Raw genomic sequence first — 19,748 nt, 5'->3', positions numbered from 1 at the left:
AGGAAATGATGAGATGGCAGTACTGGGACCCTCTTTTAATGAATGATCTAGGAGGACATCCTAATCCACCTTTCACCTTCCCGAGTCACCAGGAAGGAGGATTCTTAGGTTTATGATAGTAAAGAAGAAGGGTAAATTTCGGAGCTGATTCAGTCTTGCTGAAAGATGAGTTATTAGGAACAATGGTGAGATCCAGGAGATCAGCCCAGGAGGGAGATGAGGAAAATCTCCCTCTTCATTGGCATCTGCCCTCTTTTAGTATATAATGAAAGACTTTGGCCCAACTTTAATTTTGAAGATGAATGCTGCTTTTTTGGACTTGGATCTGGGATTTCATTGATGAAGGAATATCCCATTGAGGAACTTCTTTTACCAGTGTAGATGGGTACTTAACCTGCTCCTTATAATCGTAGATTCTTAATCTGGGTCCCTAAATTAGTTTTTTTTTTAAAAATATTTTGATAACTTCCATAACCAAATTGGTTTCCTTCGTAAGCCTATATATTTTATGCTTTGTAAAACATTATCCTAAGAAAGAGTCTGTTCGGCCTCATCAGACTACCAAAGAAAGAAGTCCATGACAAGAAAAAGGCTAAGAATCTCAGATCATAGAGAATTATTGAACTTCACAGAATTAGACAAACCTTCATAATCATATACCCTAAGCTACAAATCTATATAAATTGTAAAATTTTTTTGAGTTAGGAAAAATTGAGTTTCAGATAATAATTATTCCAGATGTATAGTTCAAACTTATTAGATGACTGACTACTTTTTACCTTGGTCGTTCACAGTAATGACAACATATTCTGTAATTTTCAGTGGGATTGGACAATCACAGAAAATATTGTTGCAGAGATCATTCACAGTATTCCTTGTCTCCATTCTGTTACTTCATGCAAGTAATTGTAGCTCATGGATGAGAGTTAATAAGCCTGTGCCTAGGGAACATTGACAACACAATGTAAAGGTCTAGGTCTCTCGCTTTCCCAAATTTCCTTGTATGCTTTCCTTGCCTTTTCCTTGACTCAGCTTTTGTTGACTCTGTTGGCTTTTCCAGTACTCTGCTTTACCAGTTCCTAATATTTAAAAGTGTTAATGATCTGGGTAACACATTAGGGTAGGGCAGGGTTTGAAATAGATTTCTGGGACTGAGTAAGTGAGGGTGGGCAGCAATAGTGAATATGAAAGGTATTCGGTTTCTTTGGTATTTAACTTAAGAATAATCCCAAGAGTGGATGTCAAATCAGTTATACCCTGATGATAAGGAAGGTTGTTCATCTTTGCTGTTGTAGTGAATCATTACCTGGTGTATTACTATGTTCCTAGTAATAATTTTTTGTTTCATTATTAATTAATTGAAGAATTATTTGGAGGCTATAGCTACCTTGTATATCTTTTACAATACTAACTTTAAACCCATAGTCATTTTGGACAAATTTATTTTATAGGGATATGTGAAATGTTTTTTTAACTGATACATTATACCATCCTTGCAAGTACTCTTAACATGTACTGTTGAACACTTTACAAGGACCATCAAAACATGCTAAATCCACACACACACACACACACACACACACACACACACACACAGAAGAATAAACACTTCTTCCATGAACCAGAAGAAAATTTGGAAAGGTCATGGTTGTTTGGAGTTTTATGAAAAAGTTCTATAGAGACAGAAAACAAGTTGTTGTTATATTCCTTCCAGATTAGGGGTTGCTAACCTTTTTTGTGTCATAGATTCCATCGGCATTCAGATGAAACCTGTGAACCCTTTCTCAGAGTAACATTTTTAAACTCATAAATTATAATGCATAGAATTATAAAAAAAAGCCAATTATATTGAAATAGTGGTCAATTTTTTTAAGAGCACAAGTTCATCAAACCCAGGTTAAGACCTCTGCTCTTGATGAACACAAACAAATGAGCCCCTATGTATGCACAACAGTAAACTAGCAGTGCAGTTCTATGGGGCACGTAAAGCCATAGACTCACCAAATTTTAAACCCAGGAGAAACCATCTAGGATGTTCAACGTCTTAATTTTCCAGTTTAGGAAACTCAGACCTCTTTTTAACTGAAAGAATTTGACATGTTAGGCCAATTAACTCCCTATAAAGCTGTTTGATGGTCTTGATTTCATATAGCAGAGAAATTATTTTGCCAAGTGGTCCAAATGCCAATAGAAAATATTTATGATAAAAGTAACAAAGTCAAGCAGCTTCTCTCTTCTTTGGGTAGATCTCAGAGGTCTTGGAGTAGAAAAGGTTCAGTGGACTGAGGAAGTTCTCAGGGATGTATGATACGAGTCCCTTTCTAAATCCACTGATTCTGTACTTACACTAACCTCCTTTCCCAGTCCTAGTTCTACCAGCCCAATAGTTACAGTGGTACCAGTAGTCATTCCCACCTTTACCCCCACACCAAAATATAGATGAGTCAAGGCACACTTGTAAGTGGAAGAATTTTGCATTTCCATCTCAAGTAAAGAAATTAGAAATTCTCTCTCTCTCTCTCTCTCTCTCTCTCTCTCTCTCTCTCTCTCTCTCTCTCTCTCTCTCTCTCTCTCTCTCTCCCTCTCTCTCTCTCTCTGTTTTGTTTTAATAACCCAGAAACATTTAAGATACCTGAATTAGTGACCTTCCAAAAGTGAAAAGGGTTCCTTGCAAGGTAGTAGCTTGAGGTCACTTGAAGTTCTCAAGCGATAGCTAATGATGACTTTTTTTGAGTATCATGGAGAACAGATTTCAGTTTGGAAAACATGGTTCCCTCAAACTGTTGAGATTCTGTGGTTATCATTCATGTAGAACTTGGGTAGTCATGTATATAGGGTAGAAGAGCTTATTGTCCTATCTCCTTTTCCTCTGGAAGCTATGTATGGGATTAGGTATCTAAACAGGCAGTTAAATGCAGAGTTATTAAAGAATTTCTAGCAAGCTTATAATCATTCATAAGAAAATTTAGTATTCAACTTATCTACCTTGTGATTTTTTTTTTTTTTGCTATTTTACAAGCATGGAGAAGAACTCTATGGAAGGGGAAAGCTTCAGGGTAGGATTATAAATCTGGTGAGGGTTTAATAAAACCTGGTTTGTGGCTTGCAAGGCGATTGGATTTCATCACTTGTTGCATCACCAAGTTCCCCAGCTTACTAAAACTGTAAGGATTTGCATATGTGCACCTTCCTCTGCATTAAATTGAGAGATCATCCCAGCAAATGCTCAGGGAGATAGTGGGAGGAAAAGTTTTCTGCAGATGTCTTGCAGGATCCCTGAGGGAATGAACATTCATCTACAGGAGATTTGAAAGCGGTCTTGCAGCACTTCTTGTTCATTTGAACATGTCAGTGTTCACTTCAAGACTAATTTTTTTAAATGAATACATGCATTGATGTGAATATTTAGCCCCTCAATTAAAAAACACTCAACACCTGCTTCTAGTTTCTTGCAAGTAGTTTGGCAGAAATAATTCATGGTACTAACAAGAAAGTTTTGCTGTAAGTAGGGGTTCCATTTAGATGCTCTCTGAGCCATAGAGATGGAACGGAGTTAGGGGTACATCCGTGTATTTCTGCTTATTGCTCAGATGAGTGAGTCTGCACCTGAACCCCAGTGGTCAGCTCACCATGGCAACAGTGGCCCTTTCTAAGTGGTGCCAAATTCCCTCGTTTTCCAAGTCACACAGTGTTCTCCTTTTAAATGTTTAGAGAGTAATGGGTGCCATGGTGTAGGATGGGAGCTTGATTTGTCTCCTTCTGGGCCTCTTTGTTATAATTCCTAATGTAAGACTGCCTTTCTTCAGGAGTTGAAATATATATATGCACATAGCTCACTTTGGGTTAGAGTGGTACATTAATATGTCATATATCCACCATTTACTTTTTTCCCCCCTCTCTTGCCATCTTACCCTATCTCCACACATAGTTTCCTAACTCCTAAGATTTCACAAAGTCCAACACAGGCATTTTTTAATATATCCTGGCAGTGGCACCTTAGAACCACAAGATGGCATTTTGGGATGGAGATTCATTGGTATGATCACAAATGATTTGGCAGCCACCCAAGAACAAATGGGTGCCCTTGAGGTAGAAATGATCTTGTTCTCTTTCTTTTGTCACAGGACTTGCAGTAATCCACTCCCAGACCAACAATCACCTAGATGTTGGAAACAACCCTCGTGTGGGCACCAAGCGCTACATGGCCCCTGAAGTCTTAGATGAAACCATCCAAGTGAACTGTTTTGACTCTTATAAAAGAGTTGACATTTGGGCCTTTGGACTGGTCCTTTGGGAGGTGGCCAGGCGAATGGTGAGCAATGGTAGGTATTCTGTATACAGATTAAAAGAAAATTTCAGTCCATAATTGAATGAATGCATAAAAAAGTTATGTACATAATAGGCACACTCCTGGAAAGTTGTGTTTAAAATGAATCCATGATTTAAATGTACAAGAATTTTAAGGATTCTCATAGCACATATTTTTTCTAATTTAAATAAACATTGTTCTTTTGTATAAACTTGGATACTAATATATTTAATTTGATTAAAGTCAAGTGCACTCATACTTGAGACTTGAGGTAGATATGTTAAAGACCAGTTGGAGTGTGTATTGGAAAGAATATTGGTTTCAGCATCAGAAGTCTTAGGTTTAAATCTCAGATCTGCTTAATATCTGTGTGACCCTGGGAAAACTACTCCTCTTGGGGGGGCCTTAAGTTTCCTCATCTGTCAACTTGGGCTTGGGCTTGATGAACTCTTCAGATCCTTTCCAATGCCAAATCCTATGATGCTAATTTAGAATTTGCTCAGACATTTTCTGTCATATCTAACTCAAATTTTTAAACCATATGTCATAATGTATCTTGTTAATATTCTGATAGAACTAATATTTTTCTTTTTGCTAATTTGATCTTTATACCAGACTTACCAAAGCTTTTGAGTCATCAAAATTGTTGATTTTTTTAAAAAAAATTTTGAAGTACATTTAGACTCAAATTTAAGGCATATACTTGAATCTCCCATAACGGTAATCAACTTGGTGCTGATTAAGTGAGATAGCTTCAGGGATATCTGGTCCTCTCTTACATGAGGAGTGATATGCATTAGATGAAAAACATTTAGAAGAGCTAGTTTCCTCCACACTGTGCTTATAGAACCTCTATCTTAATGAGCATTGACTTTGCTACCCCTCTTTTAGGAAAACACAAACCACAATGATAACAATAGTAATAGCTAGCGTTTATAAAGCATTTTAGGGCTTGTAAAGCATTTTACGTATATTAGATCATTTGATATGCCTAACATCCCTATGGAGAAGGAGTTGCTCTTACTTCTCTTTTACAGATGAAGAAATGAGAGCTTGAGACATATGAAGTGACTTACCTGTAGCCCCACAGTTAGTAAGAGTCTGAGAGAGGATTTGAATTCATGTCTTTGTGACTCCATGTCCAGCACTCTCTACTGTGCCACCTACCTGCAACCCAAAGAATGGTACAAATTTATGAGTGTTTGGACATCAACTTTCAGGGTTTAAAAATAATATAGCTTCCTCCCTTCAGACTCCTTGGTCAAGTTTAGTTAATAAGCATTTATTGAATGCCTACTATTTGCTAGATACTAGAGATACAAAGAAAATTTAAAAACAGAATGAAAGAGTCTGGAGACCTTGGGTTTTCTTAATTTGCATGGTGGTGTAGGAAAACTAGTTGCTGTTGTTGTTTTGAGGGAAGTTTACGTGGGGCAGTTTTTAATTGTGTTAGAGCCAAGAAATAGGCACTGGTTAGTTAAGGCACGTGTGCTATGTTGGCATACAAATTTCTAACTAGAAATCTGTCCAGTTTAAAGAAACTTATTCAGAGAATATCAAAATTGTGTGGAGCAGATTACATATAAACAACCAGGAACATTACTTGACAGCCTTGTTTTTTAAGAGTAACTTTTTTTAAAGGAAGTTATGAAGATTTTCTTGGTAATTGGTATTTCTCAATCAGCGTTTGGAAGCTTTAGAGTTGCAATTCGTATCACTTAGGTATCTGGAGAATTGTTTGCAACAAGGGCTTGTTTTGCTGAGCTTTAAATTCTGAACTTTGTCTCTAATTGCACATTGACTTGATTTCCATCCCCTGTTCTCCCCAAGTGGTTTCGGAGTACCATTGGCACTGGAAACCTAATACCAGTTCATTGGTCCTAGCGGGAGGGTTTGTTGAAAGGGTAGTGTCATAACACACTGTGTGACAGGTAAACTAACTCTCCCCAAGACTGGAAGGAAGTTACATTTTCAAGATTAGCATTCTAGCTTTTCTAACTGTTGATATTTAGCCTTTATTCTAGTCGAGCATTTCTTCTGGAAGCTTGGTGGAAATAATTTTGGATTTCATGCTTTCTGTGAACTCAAGTCATCAGCCCTGGTCCTGTGGGGCAGGCAGGCGGAAACCTCCAACATATTAAAAGTCTTGCTGTTGTTAATTCTCATGAATTTTAAATACAGCTCTTAGGATCTAGATGACCTGAATTTTTAAGATAATTTCAAACAAAATTTGTGTGATTATCACATTTTATTTATTTTTCTTTTTTTTAGAGGGAGTTCTTCATTTTGATTTCCTTTTTACACTTATAATTTTGTGGAATGTTACCTTGCCTATGATTCAACTTCTGAGAGGAAAAGAAGGGGTCTCTTGAAGAGGTTATTTAAATCAAGCCATTGTGTTTTTGTGTTTATTAATATAGTTTTGTGCTTTACGTGGATAAATTTTGTGTAGATATAATAATCAGTTAGTAATGATAATATAGGGAATAAGATTTGACTTGACTTGTCATGTTCATCCTCACTTAAGCCAAATACACAAACCAAAGGCCTTTCTAGTCAGGATTCTTATTTTGACCCTCCTAGCATAATCAAGTGGCTCTTTCCATGTCACTCACCAACATAAAAAGAATAGTAATTTACCATGCAAACTTCTCCCCTACTCCTACCTATTTTGTTTTTGTCCATTGTTTTCCACCAGCTAATCAGCATAGAGGGCCTTCTTTGTACTCAGACAACTAGAAAGTAATATTCCACCCCCGCCATTTCCTGCAAAGATCCTTTACTACCTTACAACTGACACCAGTTGATCAGTTATTTATACTTTTACTAAAATTCATGAGCTGTCTCTCCTAAGAATTTGTATTTTAAGTTATTTATCTCCAGTTGTGGAATGAAATGAAAGGCATATCCTTAAATCCAACAAATATTTATTAAGCACATGCAGAAAGCACCTTGGCTATACAAAGGCAAAAACTACAGAGTTTTTGTCTTGTGTGAAACATATTTCAGTTAACAAGCAGCCTGCTGTGGGGGTGGAACGATTTTTTTAGGTAGGCTCAGTGGTCTTGGCATCTTCCCTTGATCCTAGAATCTTAACCAAGGCCAGCCCTTTGAAGCAGTGCTAACAAGGGTGCAGATCACAACCGCTCTCCGCTTGCCCATCCTGGACGATGCTTCTTCCTGACCTCTCATAAGTTTGCCATAGAGCATTTATCCAACATGCTGGAGGCCTTCCTTGCTTCCCCCTGGTGTCATCAGGTTGATTAAACGATTTTAGGTTTCTTTGAGATGGAGGAGAAAGAAATTAATGTTTAGCCTTTACCTACCAGCTTCCTTCCATACAGTTTCTAGTGTGAGTCAAGAAACATTTATTATGTAGTTAGGCTGTGCTCATTGATGGGGGAGAAAAGAGTTCAGATAAGAAATACATACATACATACATACATACACATATATGTATGCGTATAAATACACAAATAACATATATGCTCTCTATAACTGGGTTTTGTGGGGAAACACATTTAGAAGTGTTGTGTATGAAGGGTAAGAGTTCCTATATCATACAGTACTTTTAAGATAAAATCTTTGAGAAGTTGAATGTTATTTTCTGTCATTTCATCTTTAGTAGTTGGAAAAGATAGAAGAATTTTAATAGCTAAATACCATCTCAGTAGTATTATGAAAACAATTATGACCTCACAGATTCTGCCCTCCCCGCAAAAAAAAAAAAAAAATAGAGTCTCTAGGGTCCTGAGGGATCCTCAGACCTACTTTGAGAATCTCTAATGTAGTAGATAGAGAGCTAATCTTAAAACCAGGAAAACTTGGATTCAAGCCCAGCTTCTATCACCTCTGGGTTGGGTGGTCCTATGTAAGTCACTTAATCTCCTACCATAGGCAACTCTAAGATTTAAGAATCTTAAGAGGAGGTGGCTAAAGGAATTCTTCATCTGAGAGCTCCCAATGCCAGTGAAATCACAAGTCTGGCCCATAATCCTTCTCTTTCTTCCCAGGAAAATGCGATGCCCAGAAGTATTCTAGGTGCTGTTCTCTGACCCGTACAGTTTACAATTTGAGTTATCACCTCCTTTCTTCTGAATCTCTATTTATGGGACTCATTCATTCTGTTGGCTTCTGCATCATGCTAATTCATATGGAGCGTTCAATTAATCATAGTCTCCAAGTGTATTTTCATGTGAATTATTTATTTGTATTCTCTACCCCCAACAATAATTATATATTTGATTTTATAAACCAAGGTAAAAAAATCTATTTATATTTCTATTAAACAACTATTTGTCATCTTTGACCATATATTCCATATAACCCTCAGCCACTTATACTGTACTGCTATTGGGAGCCTAGACAAATCAGAGCACATCTAGGAATGTTGCATAGGATTGAGGAGAAAACTCAAAACCATGTCAGTAGGAACTTTTTGCTTTCTAAAGCCCTTAGGTAAAAGATGATGGGGGTGAATGTGTCAAACCAACATATTTTTATCTGTGGCATTGATGAAGATGCTGTAACATTTGTAGATGACTTGAAGCTGTGTTGGTATGGCCTACATCCAATTAACAGAATATTATAGAATATTCTTTGGAACCTATGTCAAGCTCATGGGTCTGAGTTTTCAGAATTCACTTCTATCACTCTTCTTTGAGTCTGATTCATTACTGTTATCTCTTCTGTGACCATTGTGACACTAAGTGCTATTTAATTGGTTTCACCTTTCTTGATTTTTGGTTCAACTTATAAATTTTTTTTGGAGGGGGCAGGTATTGTTTCACTTTTGTAGTTGTATGATCATTGCCAGGTACATTGAAGGATATAGAAAGTGTATGATCAGTTCTGATTAATGGTTTTTAAAAAATGATTTCCCTGGAAAAAATCTACATTACCAAACCTTTGCTCTTTTGGGGCAGACACTTAGAAAAAATAAGATACAAAGAGGATATATATTAAACACTTACTAGTCCAAGGCACTGTCCTAAGTGCTGAGAATATAAATACAAGGAAAAAGAAAAATAGCTAGATGAGGCAGTTAGATGGTGCAGTGGATAGGACCTGGAGTCAGGAAAAACTGAATTCAAATCCAGCCTCAGTCACTTACTACCAAGGGCAAGTCACTTCACCATTTTCTGTCTCAGTTTCCTCAACTGTAAAGTGAGTATAATGATAACACCACTTTATAGAGATGTCATGAGGATCAAATGAAATAATGTTGCTAATGTGGTTGGCACCGTCCCTGGTACATAGTAGGTGCTTAATGAATGGTTGTTTCTTTTCTTCCCTCGAGGAACTTAAATTTTAAAGAGAAAAAAACCCCAAAGGATCTGAAAAGTGGTGTTGGGGTGGGGTAGGGATAGGAAAATTTTTCATAGTGTTAGGAGATGAACTGGTTATAAGTAAATGTGGCCAGCATGGGTACTTCCTAAAGTGGAGTTTGGGGGTAATAACTTAGCCATCAGAAAAGGAGGTCTAGGGCTGAAGGCAATGCCAGTCACTGAACCAAGGTACCAGTGAGAAGTTTATTGGAGAGAAGATGGAAAACTAGTCTAGGAAGAATACATATCTGGAATAGGAATTAGGCTATTTATTTGCAGATATATAGTATTTTATATAGTTTGCAAAATATGTCAACCTTTTGAGGTAGGCATCGCAGGTATTTATTATTCCCATTTTACATAGGATTGGCTTTGGCACAGGAGCTTGTGAAAACCCATTTCTAATTAACCTTTGATTTTGACTGAGAACTGCTGGTCCTTCCCATTCCCCAGCACAATGAGTTGAGTTATGGAAACCATGACAACTCTTATTTCCACTTCAGCAAGTTACTATCCAATATGTTATGCTGGTTTAGCTCAATCATGTTTCATTTTTAAAAAAAAACCAATTGAAGGAAAGAATTGTGCCAGGAACATTCCATTTAAAGTATTTAGAGTAGCTATTTTGGTTCATTCAATTATTTATACTTGGGGGTAAACATTCAGCTATAGGAATTAGTTTCAGAGTCACCATAACCTTAACAGAATTGGCTGCGATTTTGTGATGAGATATGCAGTTATATGTAGCCATGAGTGACATCCTAAAACCTGTAGTCTGTCCTCAATCATTTATTAAGTACCTACTATGTTTTGGATGCTGTGTTAAGTGCTGGGATACAAAAAGAAACAAAAACAAACCCAGTCTCTGCTCTCAAGTTTACAGTCTAATTGGGGGAGACATCATGCAAACAACCTTGGGCAAAGAAGATATAGAAGAATAAATTGGGGGGAAGATAATCTCAGAAGGAAGGCAGTAGCATTCTTGTAGAAAATAGGATTTTCACAGGGATTTGAAGGAGGCCAGGGAAGCCATAAGGTAGAGATGAGAAGGGAGAGCATTCCAGGCATAGGAGATAGCCAGGGAAAATGATCAGTCAGGATATGGAGTGTTGTGTTCAAGGAACAGCAGGGAGGATACTCTGCATTGCAGAGTAGTGAGAGGGGAGTAAGGTATAAGAAGACTAGGAAGGTAGGAAGGGGCCAGGTGGTGAGGGTCTTTGAAAGCCAAACTGAGCATTTGAATATTTGATCCTGGTGGTAATAGGGACCCATTATTGTATACATAGCAGTTCTCTCATTTGATCTTTACAGCTAGTTTGTGAAGTAGTGCAAGTATTACTCCCATTTGTAGGTGAGGGAGCTGTGGATCAGGGTATTAAGTGACTTGTCTAAAGTTCCATTGCTCGTATTTTTGTCAGTCATTTAAAAACGTTTCTTAAATGCTCATTATGGACTAGGGATGTAAACAAAGACAAAACATGGCCTTCAGCCTCAAGGAATTCAATTTTAATATTAATGATGGAATTCAGCATGTGCCTTACCTGGCAGGTAGCAGAGTAGAATGCCTCCTATTGGGTAGTTCCATTCAGGGTAATTTCATAGCATGTAATTCTTTAGATCCTATCTCACTGGTGTCACCATTGATCTAGGGGCTCTCAACAGAAGCATGGGATGAGTCATTTCTGTCTCCATCTGTTTTAGTGAAGGCATTACTGTAACACCCATTGTGTTCTTAGAGACAGAATGAGTCAATGTACCTTATTATTTTGATGTACCTTACTTACCATCTTACTACTCTATAACTGAGTTAAGACATCACAAGAATTAAGACCAATACATTTTAATAGTAGCCTAATTATCTCTACCTTTGTTTCCAAGAGAATTCTATTTTTAAGGAGATCCTAGCAAGGTGATTGTATCCACAATTTATTAAAACCACAGAGAAGCAAATAAAAAAATCAGTCGATGATAATAGCTGATTGTCACTGATGTTATTTTGTGAGGAATGGAACGTTTATTCATTTTTTTAGGATGATATTTTTCTTTCTCCTTCCTGTTCAGATTTCGAAATGTAAAAAATGTCAGCATGTCCCAGTAAACATTCAGTAGTTCCTTTTCTAGCATCCAATTAAATTTATAGATGTTTTCCCCCAGAATGTTTTTATTCCCTTCCCCTGGTTTATAAAATTTCAGTAACTCATTGCAATACTGTCTCCTTCCACAAATAATTGTTATATTTTCTCTTTAAGCTATTCCTCTGTTCTCCATTTTACAAACATTCTATGTTCTTCCTATCTCAACTGTATCTGTTTGTTGAGATATGGAGATGTCTGTTCGGGTGAATGAAAGGAATGGGATAAAAAGGATAAATAGTAGAGGTAATGTGGGTAATTGGAATCCTTGTGTAGTCCCCAAACAACAGTCCTGCCCCCTACCTTCTAGCTTTTATACAGAAACATCCAAATGAAGAGGAGAATTATTTGGTGTTCACTTTCTTCTCTCTTGGGGAGATCTTGGTGACCTCTGACTGAAATAGAAGCAGAGTGGAAAACCAAGAAAGACAATGAAGAAAAATAGACCAATAACTTCACCAGCTGATTATTCATTTCCTGAAAAATTGAGAGTGACTGTGTGTATTTGATTTTAAAGCTACTGCTGGATGTGACTCCCAGAGATCCCAGGAGTATTCTGGGCCCTGCCTTGCTTGGAGTTCCATATTACAAAAAGCTTAAAAGAAAACATTGGTAATAATTTCTGTTTGCACTCTCCATACTTCAATATAATGGCAAAACCGAGATAGAAACACAAATAAGGTAATTTCTTGTGATGGAAATGGTTGCCCAGTATAGCTCAGTCGGGACAAGGAAATAGAACTCCATTTCAGCCCAAACCCAAAGCCAGGCTTTTGATGAGCTCTTTTAATTTCACATATTGTAGTCAGATAGTGAAAGCCTTCTCAGAAGTCTCTTGACATCTGGAGCTATTAGTACTTAATGTGCTAGCTGCTGTAGATAAATATAACAGGATCATTGGTATGTTCTGAATACACTGCCTGGAAGGTACATTAAGGTCTTGGTCATACAGCAAGCTTTTATTTATCTACAAGCTCAAATAAAGAGAGTTTTAAATAATCCATGTCCTTGGTTTTTCTGCCATCTTATTTCCAGGGCATTTACATCTAAGTCAGCAATGAAGAATTAGAGAAGAGATTTTTTTTTTAGAGCTACTCAGGTTCTGTTGCTCTGGCAACAAAATAAAGAAGTCCAGATTTGAGTTCCTCATTGTTGACTGCCCCTCAGTCTTTGGGTTCAATCTTGAGCTTTCTGTCCAGATCACTTAAAGGGACTGCTAAGGATGCCTTGACAATATTGTCCTGACAAAAAAGGACAGCCATGACTTGCTTGAGGGTCAGTTAAATCATTCCTCGTTTTGCTATTGTGGAGAGATGTCTAGGATGTAAGCCACCATCGTGTGGTCTAAGTCAACTCTTCACTCACCAACTAGTAGTCAGACAAATTACTTCACCTCTGGATTTAGGGTTCAAATATTTAAAAGGAAAGAATTGTACTAGATGAGCTTGAAAATGTCCTTTCTGGTTATGAAATCTTTATTATTCCATCCTTTCATGTAGCATAAAAATGAACAAAACTATCCTTTTTATTATGTAGTTTATTGTAGTTTTTACAGTCCTTCCACTCTTATATAGCTCATCAGCCCTGGAGGTAGGGCGACTGCCGCGAGGAAACTGATAGAGATATTTCCAGGGATGTGGAGCTTCAGACCAGGATTTATTCTATGAAGTTTAGATTCAGTCAAAGGGCTGCACTTCAGGACCTATAGGGTCACATGGCTTCAAGGTCTCAGGTTCCCCACCCCTGGACAGGCTCTTGATTTCTACCTTTTATTTCCAGTTCTAGAAGCAACAGGATCAGTAGTACTTTTATCTTAGAAGGATTAGCCTTTTCCAGTTATTACCATTTGCTAATATTTTGTCACGCCAGAGAAGCAAACTAAATAATCAGCAACTCTCTAATAACAGGAGAGGAAGGGGCTGAGAACTATCAAGGGTGGTCAACTTATTTGCAAGTTTTTTATTTATAAGTTTGACTATATGAAAGATTTTTGAAGCGTACAAAGTATGGGAGATTGAAAAGAGACAAAGAAATTGCGTTTTAATAGTTTTTCCATGTAAGCTGTCTCATTCGTGAATATTGTGTAAAGCACTTTGCAAATCTTAAAGAACTAATGAATCGAATTAATAAATTCTAGGCCTATATAATTTGACACTGTAGCCTCGTACGTGGGGTATCTACTATAAAAAAACTGTGACACAGAGAGAATACAACAAATAGTGCTTCTGCGTTTGGACTTGGTGTATACAGCAGACCATTTCTGGATGTTATCAAATCCAATTTCCAAAATCCAACTACATCATTTTGTGCATTTGATATCTTTTATCAGATGTAAGCTGATATAACCATCTTTCCTATGTCAAAGCATCTCTATGTCAAAGTAAATGAATTCCCATGATACCTAGTCCTTAGGCCAATTTTCCAAGAGGCACTATGACACTGGTCGTTTTGCCCTAGCCATACAACATCCGGTTCACCATTTGATCTTTTTTTTTTTTTCTGAGAGAAAATTACATGTTTTAATATACATCCAGACGCCATAGTTTTTTTCTTTGGATGACATTTTCTTTTTATCGTTATTATTAATTTGTTTTCAGTTTTCTGCAATCACTTCCATAAGTCTTAGATTTTCTCCCCTTTCCTCCCTCTTCCCTCCCTGAGACAGCATGCGATCTTATATGGGTTCCAACGTACATTCTTGTTAACCACGTTTTCACATTAGTTTCACATAAACATGACTTCACATCATGTTACATAGAAGAATTAAAAGGAATGGGAGAAACTATGAGAAAAACTCAAACAAAACAAAACATAACACAAGGGAAAATATTCTGCTTCATTCTGCTTTCCAATTCCATGGTTCTTTCTCTGGATGTGGATGGTATTTTGCCTCAAAAGTTCTTTGGGAATATTTTAGGTCCTTGCATTGCTGTGAAGGGCTAAGTCTACCAGAGAAATTCCTCATATAATGTTGTTGTTACTGTGTGCAGTGATCTCCTGGTTCTTCTCCTTTCACTCAGCATCTAGGTATAAAGACTGAAGCTACAAAGAATAGTGTATTTGTCAGATTTATGGAGAATGGAGAAGTTTATGACCAAACAAGAGATAGAGAACATTATGAAATGCAAAATGGATAATTTTGATTACATTAAATTGAGAAGTTTTTGTACAAACAAACCCAATGCAACCAAGATTAGGAGGGAAGCAGAAAACTGGGAAAGAATTTTTGCAACTATTGTCCATGATAAAAGCCTCATTTCTAAAATATATAGAGAACTGAGTCAAATTTACAAGAATACAGGTCATTCCCCAATTGATAAATGATCATAGGATATGAACAGACAGTTTTCAGAGGAAGAAAGTAAAGCTATCTATAGTCATATAAAAAAATGCTCTAAATCACTATTGATTAGAGAGATGCAAATTAAAACAACTCTGAGGTATCACATCACACCTCTCAGATTGGCTAACATGACAAAATAGGAAGATGATAAATGTTGGAAAAGATGTGGGAGAGTTGGAACACTAATTCATTGTTGGTGGAGCTGTGAGTTGAGTTGATCCAACGATTCTGGAGAGCAATTTGGAACTATGCTCAAAGGGCTACAAAAATGTCCATACCCTTTGACCCAGCAATATCACTTCTAGAACTGTATCTCAAAGAGATCATTAAAATGGGAAATGGTCCCACATGTACAAAAATATTTATAGCAGCTTTCTTTGTGGTGGCCAAGAACTAGAAACAGAGGGGATGCTCATCAATTGGGGAATGGCTACACAAGTTGTGGTATATGAATGTAATGGAATACTATTGTGCTGTAAGAAATGATGAACAGGAAGACTTCAGAGAGGCCTGGAAGGACTTATATGAACCCATTTGATCTTTCCAATTGTTCAGTTATGATGTTGACCTGGGCTTCAGACCATCACTTAACTATTACTGTTCCCCCAGAGGCCTGTCTTATATTTATTTAAATGGTTTCTCTCTGTGTTATTCTTTAATTACAGCTTCAGTTTGTAGAAATTTTCCAAGCACTTCAGAAATTGATAGAAGCAGGATATCCAGATTAGATGGTTTGACAGTTTTAGCTAAAATGTAGCTTGTACTTTTCCATTATAATCTGTTAATGATTTGCTGGGAAAGGCTTTTAATCAGAGTATTAGGGGTTACAAATGGACTTATTGATTGGACCTGACAGGACAGATAGCTGATCTGAGGAAAATCAGAAGACAGAAATAACCAGATTTCATGTGCTGTTCAGGTTTTTTTCAGCTTTAGGAATATGTGGCGACACAATGGGTAGATGGTATTGACTTTGGAGTCAGGAAGATCGGAGCTCAAATCCTGCTCCAGCACATCAGATACTTTTATTAGTTTTGTGACCCTGGACAAGTCACTTAATCTTTCTCAGCCTCAGTTTCTTCACTGGTAAAATGGTCATGAAAAGCAGCACTGTTATTGACATCTTTTTTAGGAGACAGAGTTTACCGCACCTCACTTTTCCTTTTTTATTCTTTCTTTTTTTGAAGGGGGAGGGGGTGTGTGTCATGGAAGAATAATAACATAAAATTTAAGTGAAATGTATAGTAATGGTTACAACCAATAAAACTTGTTTATTTGGCAAATGAAAAACAGACTAAGAATTTCAAGTTGTTTGGAGAAATAAGTGCATCTTTAGAATCTCTTGTCATGCCCATTAGACTGTGAGATTCTTGGGGGCTTAGTGACATTTTTTTTGGTATCCCCTGCTCTTAACACATCACCTGAAATACGATAGTAAGTGCTTGTTAATATACTATCATAGGCCCACTGGTATAGTTTACTGTTTTATTTTTTTTAAGTGTTTTTCAGTAATTCAGCCATAGCAACTCCTAAAGGCCAATTACTTTCTTGAGAGGCAGTGAGGTATAGCAGATAGAAGGAAGGAAGGAGGGAGGGAAAGAAGGATAATCATTATTAATATTCTTTGTTAATGCTTATTTTAACATTTACTGATTTATTAAAGTATATTTAAACTTTATAAAGCAAGACTTTGTGGGTGGGAAGAGCCTTAGCTCCACTGATGCCAAAAAGAGCCTGGGTTGTTGTGATTGTGTACTAATAGTACTGATAGTAGTTGTACTAATAGTCCTAGTAATAATACTTTTAGTACTGGTTCTAGTTGCAGATGTCACAGTTGTAGAAAGAGAAGTAGCAGTAATATTAGTAGTAGTGGTGGTGGTGGTAGTGGTGGTGGTGGTAGTGGTAGTAGTAAGTAATAGAAACTTGAGGTGGTAGTAGTTTAGTACTAGTAGTAATAGTATTAGTACTAGTCAGTACTTGCAGTCATCATCATAGTAGTTGTAGTAAGAGAAGTAGTAGTAATAACGTAGGATGGTAATAGTATTAGTACTAGCAGTTGTTCTAGAAAGGGAAATAGTAATAGCAGTACTAGTAGTAAGTAATAGAAACTTGGGATGGTAGTAGTAGCAGTACTAGTAGTTGTTGCTGGTACTAATTGTCATCATCATAGTAGTTGCAGTATGAGTAGTAGGGGGTAGGGTGTGTTCAGGGAGGACCAGTACCTTTGTGTGATAGCTGCCGAGCCCTTTTCAGGGCTGCTTTCCACCTTCAGTGTCCGCCTGTTCCACCCAACTCTCACCTGTGGCTCCAAGAAGCTACAGCACGCACAGCAGCCACACCCCGGTAAACCATTTCAGCAGACAGGCCAAACCAGGTTGAGAGTAACCAAGGAGTCTCAAACCCATTGGTGAGTTAGGGAGGTGTCTACATCCAGCACGTGAAGACTTCTCCTGGTGGAATAGTCGGATGAGAATAAAAGGCAATGTGGAGGACTTAGAGCTTGGTTAGACACTAAAGACTCCAAGCTCATCCACTGTATCCTGAGCCATCACCAGTCATATTGATTCTGTCCTGCCACTGTGCTATGATGACTCTGGAGGAGAGAGTGAGGCTGACAACTTTGTGCAACTCTGCCTCACTTAAATCCAATTTATGCACAATCAAAAGGCATCACCCATACCGTTTTACTATTATACCTATCTTAGAGTCCTGTGGTGACAGGCAGTTGATGAAGCAGCAAGTATAGATACATTGGGAGCTGTAGTCACAACCCTGCACACAGGCAGCCCAGGCCATAAGGTTCTTTCTTACTAGAAGCAACAGTGGGATTCAACAAGCCCCCTGGGTGTCTGAGCAGCCTTTTAAGGATTGCACTGCTCACCTCCTGGTGTGAGGAAGGGGGTTAGGAAAGGTGCCCTAAAAATTGTCTGCTTACCCAACCCTGGTCTAATTACCACAACAGGTGGGGAATCCCGCTCTATGGTCAAAACACAAAAAAAAAATGTACAAAGACATCTGCAAAGATGATTCCACTCACCATTGGCACATGGAACATGCATACACTTATAGACAACACAAAATCCAGTAGACCTGAAAGACAAACTGCTCTTGTGCAAGAGAACCCAACAGGTATTGCATCCAAATTGCAGCCCTGAGTGAAACAAGGCTGGCAGATGAAGGTCAGGTAGCTGAAGTTGCTGCTGGATACACATTTTTCCAGAGTGGCCGCAGAGAAGGGGAGGACTGTGAAGCTGGTGTAGGTTTTGCAATCAAAACTAATCTAGTTAGCAAGCTTGTATGCCTGCCAAAAGGAGTGAGTGACAGGCTCACGACAATGAGATTGCTACTTGTAGGAAAATGTTAGGCCACCATCATCAGTGCCTATGCTCCCACCATGACAAACCCTGATGAGGTCAAAGAAAAATTTTATGAAGACCTAGAGATCCTTATCATCAATGAGCCAAAAGAGGACAAACTTATAATTCTGGGTGACTTTAATGCTAGAGTAAGCTCAGACTACTAGATTTGGCGGGGAGTCCTAGGGACGAATGGAGTTGGAAAGAGCAACAGCAATGGTCATTTACTGCTGAAGACTTGTGCATCACATGACCTCATCACCAACACTGTCTTCCATTTACCTAAACACAATAAAACTTCATGAATGCACCCTTGCAGCAAACACTGGCTTCTAACAGACTATGTGATTGTAAGGAGAAGAGACAGACAAGATGTGAGAGTGATGAAGGCAATGTATGGTGCAGAGTGCTGGACTGATCGTAGATTTATCCTTTCAAAACTAAATATTCTCATTCTTCAAAAGTGCTGCCCCCAAGGCAAAATGACTACCAGAAGAATTAATGTCAACAAATTAGAGCTCTTCTCTGAGCCTGAAGAGTTTGTTGCTAACTTGGAGGGAAAGTTGAGCCAACACACAGATGGCAACAGTGGAGCAGAAAAAGAGTGGGCAGCTCTCAGAGATTTGGTGTACAGCACTGCATTTGCTCATCTGGGTCAGAACACTTGCAAACATCAAGACTGGTTTGATGAAAATAATGGGGAAATTCAGAAGCTGCCAAATGAAAAATGAGAACTCCACAGGATTTACCAGCAGGATAGTTCATCTACCTCTAAGAAGGCAGCATTTAATTCCATCAAAAGTAAAGTATAAGCAAAACATAGAGAGATGTAGGATTCCTGGCTCAGTAAGAAGGCAGATGAAATTCAGTTTTACGCTGATAATAACAATCCAAAGTGCTTTTATGACTCCCTGAAACCTATTTATGGACTAAAAACCTGTGGTGCATCACAACTACTCAGTGCTGATGGAGCCACATTGATTAGTGATGAGGACATGATCCTAGAGAGATGGCCTGAACACTTCCATAGTGTTTTCAACAGACCATCATCAATCAATGCTGAGGCCATTGACCGTTTACCTCAGGTTGAAGTCAATCCCTCCTTAACTGAACCTCCATCTTAAAAAAGAGGTTTTGAGGGCCATTAGGCTCCTTTCATGTGACAAAGTATCTAGTGCTGATTCTATTCCAGCTGAGATTTATAAGGTAGGGGGACCATTGTTCATACAAAAACTGACTGAAATTTTCCAGGTTATATGGCAGGAGGTATTAGACTGACTA

General features: G+C 37.9%; 1 protein-coding gene across 4 annotated transcripts in view; it reads left to right on the top strand.

Moving 5' to 3' along the window:
* Positions 1-19,748, top strand: part of ACVR1 (activin A receptor type 1) — a 158,112-nt gene that overhangs the window by 133,423 nt on the left and 4,941 nt on the right. For all 4 annotated transcript variants that reach the window (XM_072612035.1, XM_072612034.1, XM_072612036.1 and 1 more), the window contains one exon: positions 4,125-4,322. In XM_072612035.1, the coding sequence (XP_072468136.1) occupies positions 4,125-4,322 (198 nt within the window). The remainder of the gene's footprint in view (positions 1-4,124; positions 4,323-19,748) is intronic.

This window comes from Notamacropus eugenii, chromosome 5, assembly GCF_028372415.1.
Source record: "Notamacropus eugenii isolate mMacEug1 chromosome 5, mMacEug1.pri_v2, whole genome shotgun sequence".
Classification (NCBI taxonomy): domain Eukaryota; kingdom Metazoa; phylum Chordata; class Mammalia; order Diprotodontia; family Macropodidae; genus Notamacropus; species Notamacropus eugenii.
The sequence above is the reverse complement of the archived record's forward strand: the minus strand, read 5'-3'. Positions and strand labels throughout refer to the sequence as shown.